Source organism: Oryctolagus cuniculus, chromosome 15, assembly GCF_964237555.1.
Source record: "Oryctolagus cuniculus chromosome 15, mOryCun1.1, whole genome shotgun sequence".
NCBI lineage: Eukaryota > Metazoa > Chordata > Mammalia > Lagomorpha > Leporidae > Oryctolagus > Oryctolagus cuniculus.
In genome coordinates, this window is record NC_091446.1 from 85,799,921 (window position 1) to 85,825,040 (window position 25,120).

Sequence of the window (25,120 nt, forward strand, 5' to 3'; positions counted from 1 at the left end):
GAAACCCTCTCCTTATCTTTAAACTCAGATTGTAATATATGTGGGGTAGAGTTGTTTGGATTGAAGCTGACTTGTGACTGTGCGGACCAGCCGCATCAGTTGAACGGAACCTAAGGGAGAGAGAGGGACCTAAAAGAGGGACAAGGGTGCAGAGAGTGGAGCCAAGACAACAAGGCTGATCAAGGCTCATTTATTCTAAAGTTCCAGTGTAACCAGCTGCAGAACAAAGAAGCACAAAATATAACAACATATGTAAGCAACTTATTGGGCCTCCGGTAACACAGACGATATTAACAGAGTATTCTTGATCATCATCCTCCTTCAGGATGGGAGTATGTGACTTTCTTATCCCAAGAACTCCACAAGCCAAGATTGGCCTAAACTTGTCCAAAGGCTGCCTACCTGGGACCTTCTAGTACCTGCATAGTTGTATGTTTCTCTGGATTTGAGCAGTTTTCTGTCATTATCTCTTTGAATGTGTCTTCTATCCTTTCGGCCTTTTCAACTCCCTCTTGAATTCCAGTAACTAGGATATTCTTTTCTCTCTTTTTTAAAGATTTTATTTATTTATTTGAGAGGCAGTTACAGAGAGAGAGAGGGAGAGACAGAAAGAAAGGTCTTCCATCTGGAGCTGGGCCAATCCAAAGCCAGGAGCCAGGAGCTTCTTCCAGGTCTCCCACGCAGGTGCAGTGGCCCAAGGACTTGGGCCATTCTCTACTGCTTTCCCAGGCCATAGCAGAGAGCTGGATCATAAGTGAAGCAGCCAAAACTCAAACTGGTGCCCATATGGGATGCCAGCACTGCAGGCAGCAGCTTTACCTGCTATGCCATTGCACCAGCCCCTAAATATGCATTTAACATACATAATCTACCAAACTTCTTAGCTTAGCAACACAGCACACAGTAAAGTGTAGGTTGTCTCCCCTCGCAGTCCTGGGAGCCATGTCTGCTGCTGCCAGCATTACCAGAGGATTGTACTACATGCTGGTAGACAAGAAAAAAAATCAGAATTCAAAGGATGGCTTTGGGGGCTAGCGCTGTGGCCTGAAGTGCTGGCATCCCATATGGGCACTGGTATTAGTGCTGGCTGCTCTTCTTCCAATCCCGCTCTCTGCTATGGCCTGGGAAAGCAGTAGAAGGTGGCCCAAACGCTTGGGCCCCTGCATCCACGTGGGAGACCTGGAAGAAGCTCTTGGCTCCTGGCTTCGGATTGGTGCAGCTCCAGCCATTGTGGCCATCTGGGGAGTGAACCAGTAGATGGAAGACCTCTCTCTCTCTCTCTCTACATCTACCTCTCTCTATAACTCTGTCTTTAAAATAAATAAAATAAATCTTTAAAAAAATGGCTTTGAATGAACACATATTGCTTTTGCACATCATACAGAAGAAAAATCATTAAGTCAAACCATTGTAAGTTGAGGACCATCCACATATGTAATACAGGCAATAAAATAAATTCACAGCTGAAGGAGTTGGGTATTGTGAGTTTTTTTGTTACTGGATTAGCTTGAAGATAATAAGGATGGTTTCTCATGATGGACAGTGAGAAAATTATAAAACAAAACAGGGAAAACTGGCCATTGGTTTCGAGGAAAATAAAGGAATACTATAGAAAGTGTCAATTTAGACTGTTTATTTCATATATTTGCTACACTTCAGGAAATCTCCTGTTTTGATATGATGACAATTTAGCAAGTAAAAAACACATTTCTTTGGAAAAATACTTCAAAGCTTAGGGTTTTTAACATATAAATATAATACACAAAATAAACACTGCACAAAAACCACCCATCCACAAATTGCAGTATGCATCACTACTGAAATACAAAACATTCATGAAAGTATACCTTTACATTGGTTGCAATGTTTTCAACAATGGGCAACAGAAAAACTTATTTTGAAGTGCCATATAAGAAACGTCTTAGGTTTTGTGGGCCATATGGTGTCTGTCACAACTTTTCAACTCTGCTGGTACAGTGGGAAGGCAGCCACAAGCAAAACACATGTAACAGCAAAAGTGAACAAATGCTTTTTGTTTGTATTAGTGTTTTCAAAACTATGGACACTGGAAATCTTATATAATTTTCTTGTGTCACAAAATATTCTTTAATGTTTTCAACTATTTAGAAATGTAGAATCATTCTTAGCTTGCAAGCTACAAAATGGGCAGTGGACAAGATCTGATTGTCAGGCTATAAACTGCCAACACCTAGATGAACACAAACAGGATCTCTGAATCATTTGGGGGGAAAATACACAATTGAACCAAATCAAGGCACTAGCAGCAATAAGGTGGGGGACGAGTGCTGGGTAACTGTCCCCTTTTAAAGTATTTGCAGCATAATTCATGAAATATAAATTGTGTTGATAATATCTAATATATAGCTCTTTGTATCTGATATTTTTCTAAGTACTTTAAAATATGAACATATTTAGACCTCAAAGAAATCCCAAGATTTTACTATCTTTGATAGGAAAGGAACTGAGGCACAGAGAGGTTGAGAGGCATGCCCCAGGCTAGTGCTCGGTCTAGACAGCTCTGGGCCTAGACAGAAGGAGGCCTGAGTCTACACTCCTGACCATTACACCACGTTGCTTCTACTGGGAAATAAAAAGTACTGAAGAACATTTAGAACTCTTTGACAAAATATGAATGTAGATAACTTTACATACAGCTAAAACATCAACAACGATAATGCTTACCACATAGCACTATTGGTTTTTATTTTGGAAAGTGCGATAAATATTACTAGTTTCAACTGCTTCAAAAGCAGCTCAGGCTTTTGCTGTAAATTTGTGTCCCCAGTGAAATCTGGCTGATCACGAGACAGTTGCAAATTTTACAAAAACACTTTAGCTGCATTTTGAAAGGTTAGTTCAGTAACAATGTTTAGATCCATTTACAAAAAAGCACATTTTTAAAAATTTTTAAAAATTCCACTACAATACTTATATAACAACACAAGTCACTGAGAATTAATAAATGACATGTTGCTACATACAAAAGGTATTGAACTAAGGTTACACATTTTCTCTGTACAACTATGGATGGCTTCCACATGCATGTCAAAGATTTACACTTTATGATTTGGTGTATACTCACACACACGTCCTACAACTCCTAAAGGACACTTCATGTGTGTTTAATGATTTTGCCTGGTTATTCAATTTACCTGTACTGTTTTACAGCCCCATACATGTACAGATTTCTTTTTTACAAAAGAAGAAAAACTCAGAAGTGTAACTGTTTCCCTCAGTACAAATTCTTCCAATTTCCTTAAAAATCTCACACATTTAGGATACCTATAAAGGTCTTATCCAAGTATCAGAAATCTGATGTTTGATGAAACATGAGTTCTTGAGAAAGGATTTTTCTTCCTGTTCTAATCTTTGTAGTTTTCCCCTCTGAGTTCTCTAATATATGAGTTCAACTTGTATAAAAAGATTTCTGTGTACTCAGGATACTCAGGAGTTCCTAATTTGTGCGCTTTTGGATGTCTAGCACTGGCTTCTCTAGCAGAAAATTTCTTGAGATTCATTTTAGTTACGGGATTTCATACCTGTGTGATTTTTCCACTGTAAAATAACAGACTTCCCTCATGTTTTATAATTGTATGGTTTCTGCCATCAAATGTTCTCTGCTGCTTTAGTACAGTCTACCAGAGGGTAAAAAATTTTCCCTAATGAATGTATAGAACTTCTCTTTTTATTCTCTGATAGTCTGTGAGTAAAGATTGTGGCTTAAATTGTTTCCACTTTGATGGTATTTATAAGGTTTCTCTAAAGTGAATTAGCTGATTATTTTCGAAGATGAAGTCAGAATTTTTCAACCAACACTACCAGCTTTTGCCTTCTTTGTGTGTGTCTTCTGATGTGCAGTGAGCTGTGATTTCTGGATAAAGGTCTCCCCACACTTCTTACACTTAAAGGGTTTCTCCCCTGTGTGAGTTTGCTGATGTTCTGTTAAGGCTGACTTCTGGTGGAAGCAGTTCCCACATTCCTTACATTTAAAGAGTTTCTCTCCTGTGTGAGATTTCTCATGGGTTTTGAGGTGTGAATTCCTAGAGAAGAGTTTCCCACACTCCTTACACTTATAGGGTTTCTCCCCTGTGTGTTGTCTCTGGTGTATGATAAAGTGTGACTTCTGAGAAAAAGACTTCCCACATTCCTTGCATTCATAGGGTTTTTCTCCTGTGTGAGTCCTTTCATGTAATCTGAGGACTGAATTCACAGAGAAAGATTTACCACATTCTGTACATTCATACGGTTTCTCTCCTGTGTGTTTTCGCTGATGTTTAGTGAGGTCTGATTTATAAAAGAAACTTTTCCCACATTTACTACACTCAAAGGGTTTCTCCCCTGTGTGAGTTCGCTGATGTACCGTTAGAGCTGACTTCTGGTAGAAGCAATTTCCACATTCCTTACATTTAAACAGTTTCTCTCCTGTGTGAATTCTCTGATGGATTTTGAGGTGTGAATTCCTAGAGAAGAATTTCCCACACTCCTTACACTTATAGGGTTTTTCCCCTGTGTGTGATCTCTGATGTACTGTGAGGTGAGACTTCTGGGAAAAGGTTTTCCCACATTCCTTACACTCATAGGGTTTCTCCCCTGTATGTGTTTTCTGATGTACCATGAGGTATGCTTTCACATAAAAGAACTTCCCACATTCAGTACATTCAAACGGTTTCTCCCCTGTGTGTGTTTTCTGATGTTCCATGAGGTGTGGTTTCTGGTAGAAGGACTTTTCACACTTATCACATTCATAGGGTTTCTCCCCTGCATGGGTTTTCAGATGTCTACTGAGAGAAGACACGTGATAGAAAATTTTCTTACATTCTTTGCACTCATAGGTTTTATCTCTGGTGTGACTTTTCTGATGTTTTGTGAGGTCTTCATTTTTAGAGAAAGATTTCCCACACTTATCACAATCATAGGATTTGTTCTCGGAATGAGTACGCTGATGCACTATTAGGGCAGACTTCTGGCCGAAGAACTTTCCACATTCACTGCATTCGTAGGCTTCCACTTTGGTATGAGTTTTCCGCTGCTTTGTGAGCTCTCCATTCCTAGATCGAAAGTTCCAAACTCATTAATGTGTAAGAATGTTAAGACTTTGTTTCTGCTGTTTTTGGGGGGTAACTCACATTCATGAGGACTCATAGAGCATCTCCACTGTGAATGTTCTCTGTCACACACTGTAGCTTACTATTTGCAGAAAGAATTTTCTCTTGCATTTTATTCACAGGATCTCTCACCTGCCTGTAGTAATACTACTCCACTTTGAGTAGTAAGGCCTCCCTAGTGTACTTCAGAAGTGTCAAAAGACTACTTCAAAAGTTCAGATCCTGACTAAGGTCTCTATTATAAAAAAAGGACATGCTCATTTGGATTACATTTTTCTGGATTTACACCAGTGCTAGTTTTCTCACATTTATTATTAACTTACTCTCCCATTTCCAGTAACCTGTCAAGATACTGTTACAAAGTTTCTATCTTAAATATTAATTCTTAAACTTGCCTTGAATTTCCAGCTTGGCTTTTGTGGTTTCTTGTTTCAGGTTCATGAATTTTCCATAGGTCTTCTACAAAGGAATCAAAATTGAATACTCTATCAATCTAACACATTATTTAGGATGACTCCTAGGCTTTAGGCCAATCTCCCCAAATAAAAGAACTCTCAAATGCAAATTTCTTCTATCCTACTTTGGGGAAAAGCATAATAAACACTACAAATTATTGTAGTAGACAGGGGAAGGAACCTGATTATAAATCCAAATACCTCTGACAGTTTTACAAATATGATCTTAAAAACTTGGAGGAGAAAGGACAAAAAACAAAGAACAGGGAGTAAAGAACAAAAGATTTTCTAAGTGTTTCCTAAACAGTAATGTAGGAATCTTAGACAATGCTGTGAGCCCATTAATGACAATGAAGAGCAAGTAGGATAAGAAAAATTAGTGGACAACTACGATTCCTGGAAATATCAAGGAAAATATTAAATTTAATTAATAAGCTAAACTATAGGTCTCTCTCCTCTCAGACTTAGATTACTGTGTTATTGCTGGTACAGTAGTCCTCCCTTATCTACTAGGGATATGTTCCAAGACCCCCAGTGAATGCCTGAAACTAAAGATAGTACTAGACCATATATATTCTATGTTTTTTCCTATACACAGACACCTATAATAAATTTTCACTTAAAAGAAACACTCTACAGCTTTTTTTTTTAACATATCTGAATGGCCAGCATCTCTACTTTTGTGCTTTGGGGTCATTATTAAGTAAAATAAGGGCTGCCAGAATACAAGCACTGTGGTACTATGACAGCTGATCTGGTAATACAAAGACTACCAACTGGGTAGTGTATTCAGCATGAATCCACTGGACACAGCAGGTAATTCAGGTCCCAGGAGGGGCACAGCAGAACTACACAGATTTCACCAGGCTACCGAAAACAGCACACCATTTAAAACTTACAAATTATTTGTTCCTGGAATTTTCCATTTAATATTTTCTAACCATGGTTGTGACAGGAACTGAAACTGTAGAAAGTGAAACTTCCTGGAAAAGGCAGGAGTACTGTCATTATAAACTGGTGTTTTACCTCCTCTTCATCCACCCACAACACTGAAGTGACATCAGTTTTCTCATGTTCCATCACTTGAGCTTTCACTCTCCATCTACTTGGCTCAATCTCCACTGGTACAGAACACATCCAGAAGGAAGAATTTTCTAAAGCAGATGGCAAGCCATCTGTACAACAGGATGAATCTGCAGCTGTAGCACCAGATATTTTCATCCCTGAAATTTTCTTGACCACCAAATGTATTTCCAAACACTAATCTCCAGTTCTCCTTTCATATACTTGATTCCTACGTCACTGCTTCCAATTTACCACATAATGTCCAAAGATTAGATTACCACCATCCTTCTAGAATCTTTACTGATCTTCATATTTATTCATCTTTAAATGTATGAAATCAAGAGAAAGATTATATAGATTAGAATTTTATTGTCTCTGTAGGGAAAGTTATTTGATAGGGACTTGCTGAAAATTAACATGAATACACAGAAAGTAAGATCCTATGCATACAAAATGTGAAGGAGGGAGTAAAGTGGGGATTATTGTGTGTTTTAGGGCTAAGAGGAGAAATAAATAGTGGCAGGAAAAAAGGGCTGGGCTAGTTCTTGACAGAAAATTAATTTAAATATATACTCTAATAGTGGGTCAGTATAAGTTTACCATGATAGGCTAGTGACAATTTAAGTCTGCAGCACTACACAACGACTACGAGAATTTAAATTAATAATTTAATTTCAACCCTAAGAAGGAAGTGAGTTCAATGAAATCATCATGTAAGAAGGTAAAATATGGCACCAGAACACAAATAGGAGATGCTGGAGAGGTCAATTTTAGGATTTCTCAGTATAAAAAATCAATGTTTTGGTCTTAAGAATGGGTAAACTCTTGCAGGAGTTACTATAAAGGGCTCAGAACAGAAGGTAGATAGTGTCTGTTTCTTGTTAATCAACAACATTCTTTCAACAAATATCCAGTGAGCAACTAACATGTACCAGGCATTTATTTCTAATCCTGGCAAGCCATCAACATATGAGAAAATATATGAAGATTGGAGGACGCAGGCATGGCTATTATCTTAGGATTACAAAGCACCTCCAATAAGGTACAATGGATCTTAGCAAGGATTCTCAGCACTTCATGCAAAGGACAAATGCCATACAACAAGTTGATGAGCAGCACGGCCGTTTAAAACCTGAGGTCAGAGGTTCATGAGAGAATAAGAAGCTAAAACTAGTGCCAGTAGTAAGTATTTTGTTGTTAATAAAAGGAGGATGGTGAGAAGTCATTTGAAGAAGTTTGTACATCAGATTCACGAACAGTTCAAAGATTATAGCTGCATACTCTAATAGCACAAAGTCACTGGAAATTCTAGAAAAAAGACAAAAGTTTCAGGCAAGGTTAGGGAGGGATTAAATTTTATATGTAGGAAAGAGAAGTAAATCTATTATAAGAATATTGAGCATAGGAGGGAATTTAAGTTGGAGATAACAAAACATTGGAAGTGTGATTTAGGTTTCTCACATGTGCAGATCATGTCCTCAAATCACTTCTAGAACTATAGGGTATTCAAAAGGAGATTTCTAAAAAGTATTTCAAATGGCAAGAGACACCCACCACTTCACTAATAACATGGGATATAATTTCCTCTAACTCACCAGGGTGGCTCTGATGAGGAAATTCTACTTCTAATATCCATGGCTTTTTTCCTTGCTTCAACTTGAAGACAGTATTTGGCTTACTCACACGATAACCTATTAATGGAAAAGATACAAGAAATGATACAAATTGAAGTTTAGAGACTCTGAAGGATAGGGAAGTTTCAGGGCAGGAACAATGAAAGCCTCACTTGAGCTTGGCAAATATAGATTCTTTTATTGGGGAGGTTGGGACAAGTATATTTTTCTGGTTCCCAGAGTTGATTTTAACTTTGATCCCTGAAACAAAGCTACTATCGTTCAACCCTATCGCGAGCTTCTTTGTTCCAGTAACGGGGAAAGGAAATTGAAACGACTGGGAATTACATATGGAGACTCCTTCTCACCCACAGCAGCCAGGAGACTGTAGTTTTCCAGCATCACTTCCTTGTACAAGGTTCTCTGAGCAGTGGTCAGTAATTTCCACTCATCCTTGTTGAACTCCACAGTAATATCCTTAAATGTCACTGGTCCCTGGAATGACATATTTCAGTTCAATATGAAGTAACTAGAATACAGGACCAGTGAAAAGATACATTGAAATAACTCTTAGTGCACAAAGTGCAGAACTGACTCTGCTGTAGTGCTCCACTGGATCCTACTTATAAATCATACAATAATAATTCAATGTAAATTTACTGAGCTCCCACTCTGTGCCTGAAATTCTGCTGTAGATACTGGTGACTAAAAGCAACTTTCTTCATATCCTGGAGCTTGCATTTTGACAAGAAGGCAAAGATGTAAATGCTTAAATGCTACAAGTAGAGCAGCTGTTATGACAAAAATACATACAAGATACAAGATGGTCACAAATGGGATAGTTGTTTGCATTTTGCATTGCCATGTCAGATTTTATTAGGTGATCAAACTGATACATTCAAACTTTAGAAATAAAGAAAACACAATTGGTATGCATGAGAAACGGCCAGCTTAGGAAACTGAGAACAGGATGCAGGACCAAGATTAGTCAGGGGGTTACAAAGTCAGGTGACAGACCATGAAGAAATTCTGAATTTGCCATTTGGACAAGTAAAATGTGTTTCATATATATACTTAGTAGATCTCTTATTAATATATTGCATGTGAGAAGTCTTCACATATTCACAAAAATGTATATTAAGAAAAAACTATGTTTGGATTTCAGTATTTTGCACCAAATAAACATATTTTAATTCCATACTCCATGAACTTTTGAAGTACGTTTGTACAATTATAGCTATTACAAATAGATGAACAAGTTTCTCAAATTAAAGGTATCTTGTTGAGGAAAACATGATGAATAGACAGCTGTATAAAGCAGACCACATAGTGTGACTTTTGATGTTTAAAGTTCTTTCCTATTCCAAGTTACTTAATATTAGAGAGTTGTGCTACACTTTTCTCCCACTTTGTTTTTTGTTTGGGAGAAATTTAAATCAATTGAAAATGTGTTAATTACACTTTCTGCTTTTTTTTTCTTGTATGGCTTTTGGGTAATTTTTCAATTCATGATCAAGTGAAGATAAAATTTATTTTTATGGTGGAGAGGAGTGAAGATGTTAGTCTTGCTTCAAAAGCTCACTCATTGGTTGGCACAGTAAGATACACATTCTTTGAAAACATTTCACATTCTTGGCATTTGGGGAGCTGCACTTAGGTTCTGTGATACTTGTATGAGCCCTAATTTCAGCACCTTACTTTCAGATTTTTGTCTATGTATTTTAGAGGCAGAGAGAGCATAACACTGAATGGCAAGCAAGAGCCAGAGTGAGAGAGCTCCCAAATGCCTACAATAGAAGACAGAAACTCAGTCCAGCTCTCCCACGTGAGGAGCAGGGACCCAAATACTTGACCCATTACTGCTACCTCCCAGTGTACACATTAGCAGGAAGCTGGGGTCAGGAGCTAGAGCCAGGAGTTGAATGCAGGCACTCTTGATATGGGATGCAGGTGTCCCTACTGACATCTTAACTGCTAAGCTGAACCCTCACCCCTGAAGCTTACTTTCTCTTTGGGCTTCACTACCAAACACATAAATGATTCCTTCCTCTCCTGTGAAGAGCTTGCTCCAGGTTGACAACTCCACACATTCCTAGTCCCTTCCTTTCTATTCCCAGTGCCACTGAGTGGCTCCCACTTGTCTTAGTCCCTTCACTATCTGTCTCTGCCTCGGCTTCTGGCAGTGTCTATGTGCTTCCTCTACACTGTGACCTCACCATCTCTTTTCTTCCATACAGACCCCTCCTGACTCTGGAGTCAGCTCCAGTCTGACTGCTTTGGCACTGATTTCTCAACTTAGATGTGAACTGTAGTAGTCTCATCATTATACAGTAGCAACAGGTTTTGGAGTATAGAGACTGTGGGGAGCAACTCGGACTAGACTAAGTTACTGGAATTAAGACTTATTCTATGCATCTGCTCTCCCACAATATGGCGCTGGGAGAGAAGTAAACAGCTTCCGCACAGCTGCCTCCAGTTCAGCCAATAAACTGTAGTACTTGCTCCTGATTGGAGGAGAGCAGCGTACTCGGCGTGTGGGCAGCCGAGTTGGGATTGGCAGAGGAGGACTATAAAGGAGGAGAGAGACGGCATGCACCAGGAACATCTAAGAGGAACATCTAAGGGGAACACCTGTGCAGCCCCCGAGAGAGCCGGCCGGCGGTGTGCTGCTCCCCTGCGGAAGTGGGGAAAGTGGCCAGGGGGAACCGCCCTTCCACGGAGGTGGAAGGGACAGTAGCCAACCCGGGAAGAACCAGCAGCAAACCCGGGGAGGGCCGAGCAGACGAAAGAACAGCGCAGGGTCCTGTGTCGTTCCTCCACGAAGAGGGGGAGCGACAGAGACATCTGAATTTCACCCACTAACATTATTTCATGGTAACTGAGAGTCCTTAAGCAGAAAGAGGAACACAAGGAGAAGGGTGAATTGAGCAGGAGGCAATGAGTTGAAGTTTGTTTATGTAGGGCTTAAAGTGATGGTGCAACAAACAGCTGGAACTGTTTTGGTAGCTACACATACACATAAATTTCTTCAAATGATATTTTCATATATATGAAAAACCGAATTCTAGGAAAACCCATCCAAAGATCTGAAAGGGTAGCAATATTTTGAGGTGATGATGGCAGAAGAAACTAGGCCCAGATCATGGAGCCTGAAAGAACTTCTCTAACTGCAAGAGGAAGCCAGGAGGAGGGTGCTTTAGGAAACCAAAGACAGAGAGAGTCACAAATAAGAGACAGCTTTCATTCAAAATCTAAATGTAAAAAGTCCAAATTAAAACAACTGCATAACAGCACTGGAGTGAAAGCTGTAATCAGTAAGCAAGACTCTGAGAAATTTTTGAGAAATTTAGACTTCATAGGATCACACAATGTAATAGGGATACATAATATGACTGGTAATATTAGCCTGGCTCACTTTGTTAAGGTGATGTTTGCCAGTTTTCTCCACTGTAATTATTTTTCTTTTTCATACTCTATACTTTGAAATAATTCAAAGTCCAATGCATACTTAATGAGGGACAAATAAGCTCCTACTCCTAGATCAGGCAGAATTCACACATATTATCTGGAATGCTTCATTTAAAAAAAGTTGTCTCATTTATTTATATCAACATGTTCTCATATTTATTGTATGCTTTGGGTCATAATCTAATACTACATTATTTATTTTGTTGCTCAAACTTTCTCCACTTTGCTGATTAGGAACTCTTTCAGGTGGCTCCTGTGTCATGGATATGTCCCCATTGTCTCGTTGGTGGGCACTCCTTTATTCTCTGATACTACAGAATGCTCCAGACTTACTTTATTTCCCTTGCCTCAGTCCTATAATTCTCCTGTGACTTCTAGCTCCCTTTACAGGTAAACGGTACTAGAAACTAAAATCTGGTTGCTGCATATAGTAATTGCTCCTAGGGTGTCACTGCTTCTAGATCTTCCTAGAAGTTAGTAAATATATATATATATATACACACATATATTGACCCATTTATATATACATATCTATAATTATTCCTGCATAGATATGTCATCGCATATAAATATTATACAATTTCTATACATATATGTATAAAGGCTACTCACACACACACACACATATATATATATATATACACACACTGCTTTTCAATAAGTGGCACTGGAATATACTTGGCATGGCAGTTAGGATGCCCACAGTCCATATTGGGGTGCCTGGATTTGAGTCTTGGTTCTGTTTCTGATTCCAGCAACTTACGAATGCACATCCTGGACGGCAGCAGTTGATGGCTCAAGCACTTGGGTCCTTGCTACCCATGAGGGAGACCAAGACTGAGTCTGAGCTCCTGGCTTCAGCCTAGCACAGACTCTGCTGTTGGGGGTATTTGGGGGAATGAACCAGTAGATGGTTCTGTCTGTCTGCCTTTCAAATAAACATAGTGCTTTTTAAAAATGGAAAATATTAACTGCTGACAAGTAATGTGAAGCAAATGGAACTCAATACATTGTAGGAATACATTGTGGAATAAATACTTGTCAGTTTCTTATGAATTAACCATAATACTGAAAACTGTATGACCCAGCAAGCACACTCCTAGGTATTACAAGAAATGAAGTTTATGTTCACACAAAAAGCAGTACAAAAGTATTTGTAGGGGCTGGCACCATGGCATAGCAGGTTAAGCTTCTGCCTGCAGCGCCAGCATCTCTATGGGCGCCAGTTCTAGTCCCAGCTGCTCCACTTCCAATCCAGCTCCTTGCTAATGTGCCTGGGAAAGCAATGAAAGATGGCCTAAGTCTTTGAGCCTCTGCACCCATGTGGCAGACCCAGAAGAAGCTCCTGGCTCCTGGCTTCAGACTGGCTCAGATCCAGCTATTGCGGCCATTTGGGGAGTGAATCAGTGGATTCCAGAAGACCTCTCTGTCTGTCCCTCTCTCTGTCTGTAACTCTGCCTCTCAAATAAATAAAATAAATCTTTTTTAAAAACCTCATGTATTAAAATGTAAGTGAATTTTGCTAAGTTTAAAATAAATAAAAACACAACTCAAAATCAAAACCACTTTGCATCTATTTGGGTGGCTATTATCAAATAGAAAAACAAGAGTTATTGAGAATATAGAGAAACTGGAAGCCTTGTGCATTGTTGACAGGAATGCAAAAGCAGAACAGCTGGTACAGAAAAAAGTTTGGCAGTTCCTCAAAACATTAAACAAATTATCATATGGTCCAGCAATTACATTTCAGGGGTTACTCCCAAAAGAATAAAAAGCAGAGCCTCAAACAGGTATTATTAATATGCCCAAGTTCATAGCAGCCTTACTCACAAATAATCAAAAAGTCAAAGTAACCCAACTGTCCATCATCAGAAGAATGGAAAAACAAGTGCATATATAAACAATGTAATACTATTCAGCCTTAAAAAGGAAGGAAATTCTGAAACATTGTACAAAATAAGACTTTATGTTAAGTGAAAAAAACAGGTACAGGACAAACTACTGTATGAACTCTGCTTAGATTAGGTATCTGGAGTAGTCAAAATCCTGGAGATAGGAAAGAGTGGTGGAGGCAGGCGTTACAGAACAGCAGGTTAAGCCACTTATGACCCCAGCATACCACATCAAAGTGCCAGTTCAGGTCCTGGCTACTCTGCCCCGATCCAGCTTCCTGCTAATGCACTCAGGAAGGCAGCCATAGATGGCCAAGTACTTGGGTCCCTGTCATCCATGTGGAAGAACAGGGTAAGTTCCAGGTTCCTGGCTTCAGCCTAGTCCAGAACGGGCTGCTGCAACCACTTGGGGAGTAAATCAGTGGGTGGATATCTGTTCCCTCGCTCTGTCACTCAGTGTTTCAAGTAAATAAATCTTAAAAAAGAAAAGAAAATACAGTAGTGATTGCCTGGTAAGGGGATGGGGGGGAGGGTAGCGTAGACATCATTGTGGAATGGTTACAGAATTTCAGTTTTACAAAATGTAAAAGTTTTGCAGCTGGATGGTGGTGATGTTTATACATAGCACTGCCAGTGTTCTTGGTGCCACTGAACTATACACTTAAAATGGCTAAATAGTAAATAGTTTGTTATTTACATTTTACTACAAATAAAACTAAAGGCAAAAAATACAAACAAACCCAAAAACACTTAAAAGGAAAGTGTCCAAGGGTAACAGTCACCAGTATTTGAGGGATCAAGATACTGAAAAACAGGTAAATCTATTGAGATGAGCCCAAATCTCTGCTTAGAATTTTCTGGGTGAGTCCAGCATTGTGGCATAACAGGTAAAGCTGCCACCTGCAATGCCAGCATCCCATATGGGCACAGGTTTGAGTCCTGGCTGCTCCATTTCTGATCCAGCTCCATGCTAATGGCTGGGAAAAGCATCAGAAGACAGCCCAAGTGCTTAGGCCCCTGCACCTGTATAGGAAACCTGAAAGAAGCTCCTGGATGCTGGCTCCTGGCTTTGGCCTGGCCTAGTCCTGTAAGATACAGCCATCTAGGGAGTGAACTAGCAGACAGATCTCTGTCTCTCTGTCTCTCTCTTCCTCTGTTACTCTTTCAAATAAATAAATGTTTAAAAAAATTTTCTTGGCATCTGCAAATTTCATAGCCAGGGCAAAGGGCAGAAAGCCAGGTAGAGGTAGCATCTGTATAATAAGGATAAACAACTCGTTCTGATAAGAGTAGAAAATCAAAAGAGAAATTGATCCCAGCCTAACAGAATAAGCCCTTAAACCTAGAAAAATAAAAATTTTAAAATCAGAGAACTAAGAACTGAAAGATGAACAAAAGCAAAAATTCAGAATACAAATACTTTGGACAAGCAAAGAAAAACCAAAACATTTTCATTTCTTGGAGCAAATCGGGGAGAGTGAACATTTAACAAATTTTCAGTGTTTGCTGTGGGCTTGTTTGAAGTATTAGAATCCCTAACAGCCCCAGTCACAGAGCAAGTCAACACTGATCACACCATTGCCTCTGGACGACTAAGTACTTGATGATTAAGTAGGGGTGTTATATTCAAGAGATTCTCAAACAGAAACCGAGTATCTTCAGGACTGTTTTTATTTCCCATTAAATGTCACTAAGTGCTCAGTTTATACCATGTGGGGAAGCAGATTACAGAACCAAATAGAAAGCTCCGTAACAGAACGGATGCATTGAAATACAAACTCCCTGTGACATTTATAGCTAATGTCTAGCATTTAATTAAAAATTATGATATATGCAAAAAAGTAGAAGAATTTGATACATACTGAACAAAGAAGCCTACTGAGTCAGACTCACAGACAACCCAGATGTTGGGATTAGCAGATAAGGAACAGAGTAGCCATGATAAAAATGTTAACTAATTCAAGTGGAGGAAAAAACTCCATCAAATAGTAGATGAAAAGGTGGAGAATCTTATCAGAAAGAAAAACAAAAAGTGGAAAAAAGAGAAATTTTTGGAATTAAAAGGTACAATTATGAGCAGTGGATTTTGTGGGCTTACTTCCAAGCACCACCTGGATATTTATCACCTAATTCATGGGCCATATAACACTATCAACTTAAAAATTAGCCTGCTGGGAGCCAGCACTGTAGTATAGCGGGTTAAAGCCCCGGCATGCAGCACCAACATCCCATATGGGCACCAGTTCCAGTTCTGGCTGTTCCACTTCCAATCCAGTTCCATGCTAATGTGCCTGGGAAAGTAGCAAGGGAAGGCCCAAGTGCTTGGGCCCCTGCATCTACCTGGGAGACCCAGAAGAAGCTTCTGGCTCCCGATTTTGGCCTGGCCCAGCTTGGTCGTTGTGGCCATTTGGGGAGTGAACCAGTGGATGGAAACCCTCTCCTTCTCTCTCTCTCTCTCTCTCTACCTTTCTCTATAACTATTTCAAAATAAATAAATAAATCTTTAAAAAATTAGCCTGATATAAATTTATTATGAAACAAGTCCCGCCTGTGGCTGCCTTGGCAGGGCCAGACCAAATGATGTTGCGAGCAGACATTCTCTGCTCCTGGTTACGAAGAGAATGAACAGTTCAGAAAAAATGGAGTTATGAGCTTAAAAACAAAATCAGTTCAATAGAAATTATCTAAACAAAACTACAAAAAAAAGTCCCTGTGAAACATTTGGAACATATGGACATAGTCCAACATTTGTGCAACAGGAATCCAAGAGGGAAAAAAGAGAACGGGGCAAACAATGTTTGAAGATTGAGTGCCTGAGTGTTTTCCAAATAGTAAAACACAACAACCCACAGATGTCTGTCACCCTCCAAGAAGCATAAACAGAAAACTATCCCCCCTACACCCATCATAGCATAACTATAAAAGCACTGCAGATGAAATAGAGATGTTAAGTGAAGATAAAAAGCACACATCACAGGTATGACAGGTGGGGAGCTGCCAGCTGAAGACAGGCTTCTCATCAGAAACAGGAGAAGCCAGAAGCCAGATATGACATTAGGTGCAGAAACAAGAAGATTCTTGACATGGCCCCCTGTATCCCGCACAAATATCCTTCAAAACAGCAAAGCGATATAAAGACATTTTTGGAAAGTCAAACCAAGTGACTTTGACAGCATCAGTCCAGAATATGTGAAATAACAAAAAAATTGTTTAGTCTGAAGGAAAAGATATTGAATAAAATTGCAGGTCTGTAGCAAGGTATGTACCTGAACTCAAAAGATAATTTTAGGGGCTGGCATTGTGGCATAACAGGTTAAGACGCTGCATGCCAGCGCCAGCATCCCACATGGGAGCAGGTTTGAGTTCTGGCTGCTCCACTTCCATTCCAGCTCCCTGCTAATACACCAGGAAAAGCAGTGGAAGGGGCTTGGGCCCCTGTACCCACATGGGAGACCCTGATAAAGCTCCTGGCTTTGGCCTGGCCCAGAACCAGCTGTTGGGCAGTGAACCAGTAGATGGAAGACCTCTCGGTCTCTCCCCACCCACCTCTCAGTAACTCTGCATTTCAAATAAATAAAATTAATCTTTTAAAAAAAGACAATTTTATTTACATACAGGCACATTTCCCTAATATTAATTAAGATTAATAACTGTTTAAAGCAAAAATAACAAGTGTTTGGGGTTAAAATATGTAAGAAATGAGCTATAAGGCAAAGACCACAAAGGATGAGAAAGGTATAAATAGAATTATATTGTTGGAAATGTATTACACTGTTCACGAATAAGTAGTATAATATTATTTGTAGGTACCATAAAGTTAATGATACATACTGTAATCTCCATGGTAACTGATACATAAAGCAGCACACAAAGAAGGAGAGCTTAACAGTCAATAAAAGAAATATAATGTAGTACTCAAACTACTCCAGTTCTCAACTCAAAAGCAACATAAAGAAATCTCCTTAGGATAAAGAGAAATCCACACATAAATACACCACAGTAAAGGACATCTTATAAACAGCTAACCAAAAAACATAAATTTGCTTTAAAGCTTGACAAACTGGTGAATTTTCTGCAACTCAAGTAGCAGAAGGCAGTGAATGCTTTTCAGTGTTTTAAAAGAACTGCCAACCAAGAATTCCATACATGGTGAAAAAGTTCTCCATGAGTATTTCAGGTAATCTAAAGAAAGGTTTCCTCTAGCAGACCCTCATTAAAGCAAACAAAATAAAAAGTTTAAAAGAACGCCTTCAAACAGGAAAAAAAATAAGCCAATAGAATTTGAGAGATGTAAGAAGGAACAGAAAAGAAATCTAATTCGACCAAAATGACTATGAACAAATAATTCTACGATCTTCATCAAAAAAATACTTTTCTGGGAATTGGTAGTGACAACTGCATTCAAAATTACTCCAGAAAAACAGAAGGCTGGGGTGGGTAGGTGAGGGGTGGCACTGTTGTGCAATGGCTTAAGCCACCACCTACAGTGCTGGCATCACATATGGGCGTTAGTTCAAGTCCCAGCTGCTCCACTTCCATTCCAGCTCCCTGCTAATGGCCTGGGAAAGCAATGGAAGATGGCCCAAGTTTCTGCGCCCCTGCACCCACTTGGGAAACCTGGAAGAAGCTCCTGGCTCCTGGCTTTGGCCTAGCACAGCCCTGGCCATTGTGGCTATTTGGTGAGTTAACCAGGTGAAGGAACAGCTCTCTCTGTGTCTCTATTTCTCTCTCTAACTCTACCTGTCAAATAAATAAATAAATCTTAAAAAAAAAAACAAAAACAAAAACGAAGGCTCACTAGTCATTTTTGCTGTTCCAGACCAACCATCCGCAATCGATGACAGAACATAAGGGAAAGAAAACATCATTTACCACTCCCTGATTGATTTTAGATTGGGAGAATTTCACATAAAAGGCACAAATGCAAGATTGACTGAAGCAGAACTGCAAAATGGGTAAGATTTTTAAAGAATATTTATTGATTTGAAAGGCAGAGTAACAAGAAAAAGAGAAAGAGACAGAGCTTCCATCCACTGGTTCACTCCCCAAGTGGCCACAACACCCAGGTATGAGCCAGGCCAAAGCCAGGAGTCAAGAACTCCATTCTGGTCTCCCCCATGTGTGGCAGGGGCCCAAGCGTAGGCAATCTTCCACTGTCTTCCTAGGCACATTAGCGGAAGCTGGATCAGATATGGAGCAGCCAGGACTCAAATCGGCACTCTAAAGCGAGATACTGTAGGCAGCTTAACCTGCTGTACCACAATGCCTCCCCCTGGATTAAACTTTTTCAGCTACCTCCTACTTTTTTTCTCCTCCTTTTTAGGTCTATTTTCTCTCCACCAAGATGCTCAAATGCTGTGATTTTTAAATTACTAACTAATGATAGTCATGCTGAAATCTTTGTTTTATTTTGAAAAATGACATTTAAAGAAATAAGGAAATAGTTACCACAGAGTCCTGTATTCCTTTTCTCTGGATAATGGTGGGGATGAGATCAATGAAGGCCACATAGGGCTCTGAAGGTACCAGGACTTTTCATTTCTTGACTCAGAAAAAGCATACACTAATGTTTACTTAGTATTTCCTAAATCACAAAGCCAAAATAGGGTACATCAAAAGCTCATGAAAAAATGGAATTAAAAGATAAGTTTATTTTGGTGAAAAAATTTTGAAATCCATGCAGTTTTTTTATGATATGCATTTTTCACAAACTTTTAAAGGCTCTCTCATGTGCACAGATTTCAGAATTTTACAACAAACTAAGCATATCTTTTAACTCCATTTTCTACAAATGCACCCTTGTATATATAAACTATGTATATTCCTTTGTATAAAGTTTGGTTTTAAAATTAAGTGAGCAAGTAAAATCAAGATTCTAATTTTTCTACTGCCTACATGGCCCTTCATATTCTAGCCATCCACCTCTTCAATCTTATCCCTTACTATCCTCTCCCTAAGTCATTTCTCTCTGGATTCAGTATCCTGAACACTGCTTCTGGAACATGGCTCAGGGCGATTGTACTGCTGTTCCTCCTATCTAGAATGGTCTTCCCTTAGACTTCTACTTGACTCCATCTAATCCAAGACTTTCCTCAACTATTACCCTGAAGAGTTAGCATCCAAGTATTTGGAATGGCATTTCTAAGAAACATGTATCCTGTTCCTAGCTTCTCTGTACTGCTTTATCTTTTTAAATTGCTGGAGTTTGCCTCTGAACACATACTTCAGAATATTAATCAAATTCTGACACATTTTATTATATATATTTACTCATTTATTTTTATTTAAGAGGCAGAGAGATACACAGAGAGAAAGACAGAGAGAACCATAATTTGGTTCACTCCCCAAAGGTCTACAACGACAGGGCTGGGTGAGGCTAAAGTTGGGTGCTGGGGACTCAATCCATATATCCCATATTGGTGGCAGGAACCTATCTACTTGAGCCAGCACATGCTGTCTCTCAAGGTCTCCATTAGCAGGAAGCTATAATCAGGAGCAGAACCAGGATTCAAATCAGTACTCCGATATGGGACACAGGCATCCTAACCACCACCTTAACTGCTAGGCCAAATGCCCTCCCCTATATATTTTAAAATCATATTTGTTAGTATCATCGCTATTCTTACAGAAAAATGTTTAAGTTGTCAAGGTCACAGTGGAAGATACAAGTTTTCTAAAATTCTAATTTTCACCATGATTTTTAAAATTTAATTTATTTGAAAGGCACAGAGAGGGAGAGAGACAGAAGACAGAGATCTCCCATCCATGGGTTCATGCCCTGAATGCCCACAACAGCCAGGGCTGGATCAGGAGCCAGAAGCTCAATCTGTATCTCCCACTTGGGTGGCAAGGACCCAACTACTTGTATTCTCACCTGCTGTCTCCCAGGCTATGCATTAGCAGGAAGCTGGGATCAGGAACAGGGGCAGGAGTGAAACCCAGGCATTCCTATAGGGGGTGCAGGCATCTCAAGCAGTGTCTTCACTGCTGTGGTGAAATGCCTGCCCCTAATTTTCACTTTAAAGGTCAGGTTTTAACACTGGCAAAAAAATACTGAGAATTGTTTCCTTGAAATGGCAGGCCCATTATTTTTTTAAAGAAAATGTTGAATATCTAAGTCAAAAATCACAGCTTGCCTGCCAGTTGTCTCAGGTAAAAAGGCATTTCCTGGGGGCTGGTGCTGTGGCATAGCAGGTAAAGCCGCTGCCTGCAGAGCCGGCATCCCATATGGGCACTGATCCTAGTCCCGGCTGCTCCACTTCCCATCAGCGTTCTGCTGTGGCCTGGGAAAGCAGTAGAAGATGGCCCAAGTGCTTGGGCCCCTGCATCCACATGGGAGACCCAGAAGAAGCTCCTGGCTCCTGGTTTCAGATCAGTTGGTTGTTGCGGCCAACTGGGTAATGAACCAGCGGATGGAAGACCTCTCTCTTTCTCTGCCTCTCCTTCTCTCTCTCTGCCTCTCCTTCTCTCTCTGTGTAACTCTGACTTTCAAATAAATAAATAAATCTATTTTATTTTAAAAAGGCATTCCCTGAAAAAAGCAGCAAGATGAGTACACATCAAATAATTGCACAAGTGCTTTGGCTTGAGACAACTACCATACTTCAGGATACAGCCGAAGGATTCTGCATGAACTTCCCTTTCTTCAACCAGACATTGAAAAGATGTGTATTCGAGGGTCAAGATTTACTAAAATTAATAATATTTACTGTCTCATTAAAGATAGCCTTAAACTATTCGGCAATATTTTTCTCTAAGTGCCCAGTGGAAGAACAGGAAAATTATAAATTTGGTGTCGTCTTAATTCATGCCAAATGGGCAGCAGTCTATCTATGGTTGCTTTCATATTCTCAGCGCAGAAGGCAATTTGCATCTTAGTATTACAAGTTTTTTTTTAAGATTTATTTTATTATTTGAAAGGCAGAGTTACAGAGAGGCAGAGGTGGTGTGGGTGTCTTCCATCTGCTGGTTCACTCCCCAGATGGCTGCAATGGCCATAGAAAAGCCAATCTGAAGCCAGGAGCCAAGAGCTTCTTCTGGGTCTCCGACGTGGGTGCAGGGGCTCAAGCACTTGGGCCATTCTCCACTGCTTTCCCAGGTGCATCAGCAGGGAGCTGGATTGGAAGTGGAGCAGCTGGGACTGGCACTGGTACCCATATGGGATGTCAGTGCTGCAGGCTGGGCTTTAACCCACTGTGCCACGGCGCTGCCTCAGTGTTACAAGTTTTGTTTGACCTCTCAGATCCCTTCAGGATCTTCTAGCTCCTGGGGATCTAGGAGACTAAATTTTGATAACTGGTATTTTATTCGAATAGTATTTCCTCCAAAAATGTCTCTTAACGATTTCTACTTTTCTAGTTAAATATATGTGCTCTCTCTAGTAAAACATTAATAGATGTGCTCTCTCTCATTAAACATGCAGTGAACAAAGTAATGGCTAAATAAATGACCCACCTTGAACTTGTTCATTTTCTGCTGCTCTTGGGAAAAGGGTAGACACGATGAAGCCAGAGCCAGGATAATCAGAAGACAGAAGTCATAGGAAACCAACAGCTCCACAAATCCCCTGTGAAACATTTCCACACACCATGTCAGTAAAATATAAGCCTTTGCGTATGGCCCTCGATCCATCAAATGGAACAGGAAGGGCCATAATGAAGTAGCATCCACCTACCCACTGGTAATCCAACAAAATCCTGATGAACCTGGGATGTTTCGGAGTGAATCTAAATATTTTTTCCTACTGGCTGCCTTGAAGATTATGTGTCTGTTTACTGAATAACATAAAAGAATTGAAAACTTACACATCCAATAATAGCAGATTAGGTAAGGTTTATAATACCCACATATCTAAAGTATGGGCCTCTATGCTGACATTGGAGATGATATTGAAGAGATATGTATTTACTGACACACAAAAGGCATTTACGCTATATAACATTTTTTCTTACTAACATTACGAATCGCATGAGATTAGAAAGTCTTTTCAAGGTCTTCAAAAATAATGCTTCTTCTCCCTAAATTGCAGTTTCTCAAAAACTACTTCTCGGTGAACTTTGTTTTGACTTAGGTATGGTACAGCGAAACTGGAGACTTTGAGTCTACTGGAGGTCTGCTATTAACATAGTGACTGTCCCAGTTTCGAAGGTGTTTCCTTTTCAGTGAGGAGGAATTAGGCAATCTTCAACAACGCTTCATGTATCATTGGGATTCTTTTTTTTTTATTATTCAAGACAAAAGTATCTGCTTTATTGAATCTAGTTTCAGGAATGTTCATCTGGAAAGGAAATAGAACAATCTGAAAATATTTGCCCCTCTTTCTTGCCATTGATTTATATGTCTCAATTTAGTACACCTTAAGTTTGAGGACCATAGAAGAGGTAGTAATTTCAAATAAAAAACATTGTACTAATCATTAAAGAATAGAACACAACCAATTTGGGGAAAAATTACAACAATTCTGTCGCTCCCCCTCTTCGCGGAGGAACGACACTAGACCCTGCGCTGTTCTTTCGTTTGCTGGGCCCTTCCCGGGTTTGCTGCTGGTCAGGACCACAATGCAGTCAGTTTCCTGGCAATTACACTGTCTCCTGGAACTTTCTGCTGGACTAGGGTAAAATGCATTCGGCCTTCATGAACTCTGACACAGCCATCGCATCTGCCGACAGTGACACAAATCCAGCTTATAAAATAACAGTGTGGCACCCTAACCCCAAATCAGGCACTTCATCTATGCAGCAAAAGGCATCTAGAAAGCTCAGGCCCTTTCCATACACAGCAAAACCCACTTTCAGCTAGCCCCGTGCTCACACAGTACCTAGCGGATAAGCCCGGATGCCTCCAGCTAATCAAAGGTTTTGTGATTCCAACTCCATCTAAACAACACTGATCACTGAGAGCTCAAACTGTGGTTTCAATGGACATGTTTTACAGTCCCTGGAGAAGAGACAGGCAGGGGCATGCATTCTGACACACGGGTCCTGAGGATGTTCCAGGCAGTTTTGGAAACGGAACACTATACGGTGAGCCCGAGTTCCGTACCCTGCACAACTACTGCTGGTGCTCGGCACACCTGCTGTGCTACATACAAGTCAGGACCGCGGCTTTTAGGCAGGAGACAGGGTGAACCACGAAGCACACCGCGTGAAATATATATAGTTTATAATATATTTTAATGTATGGTTACGTGGCTGTTCTCGTCCTGAATTACACGTTGGTAGGGATGCAGATGAGACCCTCGCTCCCACCTGCCAACCCCGGGTGTCAGGCTCTGGGCGCGAGTGCTTCACCCCAAGCCTGCAGGCATCCTCACCGCCCCCGCAAGAACCCCTGCGAGCGGAGCCGCTCCCACAACACCGTGTACACCGCAGCTGCGGGTTCGGACCCGCGCCCGAGCCCCGGCCCCGCACCCTCACGCAGACCTCACCCCGGCGGCGAGCCGCGACGGTGCACACGGCGCGGCGGGCACACAACTGCGTCCCTACTCGGAGCCGCCATCACGTCACGCGGGACCGGGTCGCGCCGGCGGCCACCGCGCGCCCAGCCCGAGGCGCGGGCCGCGGTGCCTGCGTGGCAGGCCGGGCTCCACGTCCCGCAGCGCCGCTCCCTCGGCACCCCGCCCCGCTCCCCTGTCACCCTGCGGGGACACCGGGCTCCGCGAGGAGAGACACGGCCTCCCGGCCCCCGGCCAGACCCCCGCCCGCCAGGCGACCCCGACCCGGTCCCGCAGGCCCGCAAACCCGCCTCCCGCCCCCAGGCAGCCCGCAGAGGCCTCAGACACACCTGCAGAGGCGCCGTCTCTGCTGGAAGGCTGCGCCAAACCCAGCCCGGCCCCCTGCGGTACCGCGGACCCTTTCGCGCTACCGAGTCCTCGATCCCCCGCGGCGCAAGACAAAAACCCTGGCGACTGAAAGGAGATGGCACTGAGCATGCGCAGAACCGCTCCCTGCCCGCCACTCTAGAACTACGCTTCCCAGCAGCCTCGGCGGCGACTCCCTGTTTGAATGAGTTGTACACTTCGGCGCCCTCTAGCGGCCCAAGTGACTGCTGTTGTGATTTTTCCTGGAGGCCTGGTCCTCGTTACTGCTGGCGATGAGTGATGGGATCCAGCATTCCCACCCCATGAAGACAGGAAGCTACAGGAGGAGGTGCGATGAATATTGATGGTTAACTTAAGTGCTTGGAGCTACGTACGGCAGCAGATTTTATTTTAGGAGTGCTAGCCTTCCAAATTATGCAAATATACATGAAACATGCAATAAACTAGAAAATAGTACAAGTGTAAGCCAAAACAGGAGATGAATGCCACTCTCCATCCCCCCCCCAAAAAAAGCATGCTTAATATTGGGAGCATGTCCCAAGATTTTTGCACAGACTTTATGCCAATAGTACTGAATCTAAATAATGATTATGGGAGCAGGCCATGGTGCAGAGGCTGGGCCACCCCTTGGGATGGCTGCATCCCGTATCAGAGTTCCAGGTGCTCTACCAGCTCTGCTTCC

The 25,120-nt window shown here is 41.1% G+C and overlaps 1 protein-coding gene across 1 annotated transcript; it reads right to left on the reverse strand.

Moving 5' to 3' along the window:
• Window positions 1–1,616: 1,616 nt before the first annotated feature.
• Window positions 1,617–24,565, reverse strand: ZNF25 (zinc finger protein 25). Its single transcript, XM_070058221.1, has 6 exons — window positions 24,402–24,565; window positions 22,074–22,185; window positions 8,628–8,754; window positions 8,242–8,337; window positions 5,522–5,585; window positions 1,617–5,069 (listed from the first exon to the last, which is right to left on the reverse strand). Exons 2-6 carry the CDS (start codon window positions 22,086–22,088, stop codon window positions 3,827–3,829), a joined length of 1,545 nt encoding a protein of 514 aa, XP_069914322.1. The 5' UTR covers window positions 22,089–22,185; window positions 24,402–24,565; the 3' UTR covers window positions 1,617–3,826.
• Between the last annotated feature and the right edge of the window lie 555 nt (window positions 24,566–25,120).

What these genes read in the sequence shown, in the direction of transcription:
- ZNF25 (XM_070058221.1), bottom strand. An exon ending in CAGTCTCCTGGCTGCTGTGG is followed by an intron (nt 8,338 to 8,627) that starts GTGAGAAGGAGT and finishes TTCCATTAATAG; the next exon opens with GTTATCGTGTGAGTAAGCCA. An exon ending in TCCTCATCAGAGCCACCCTG is followed by an intron (nt 5,586 to 8,241) that starts GTGAGTTAGAGG and finishes ATTCCTTTGTAG; the next exon opens with AAGACCTATGGAAAATTCAT.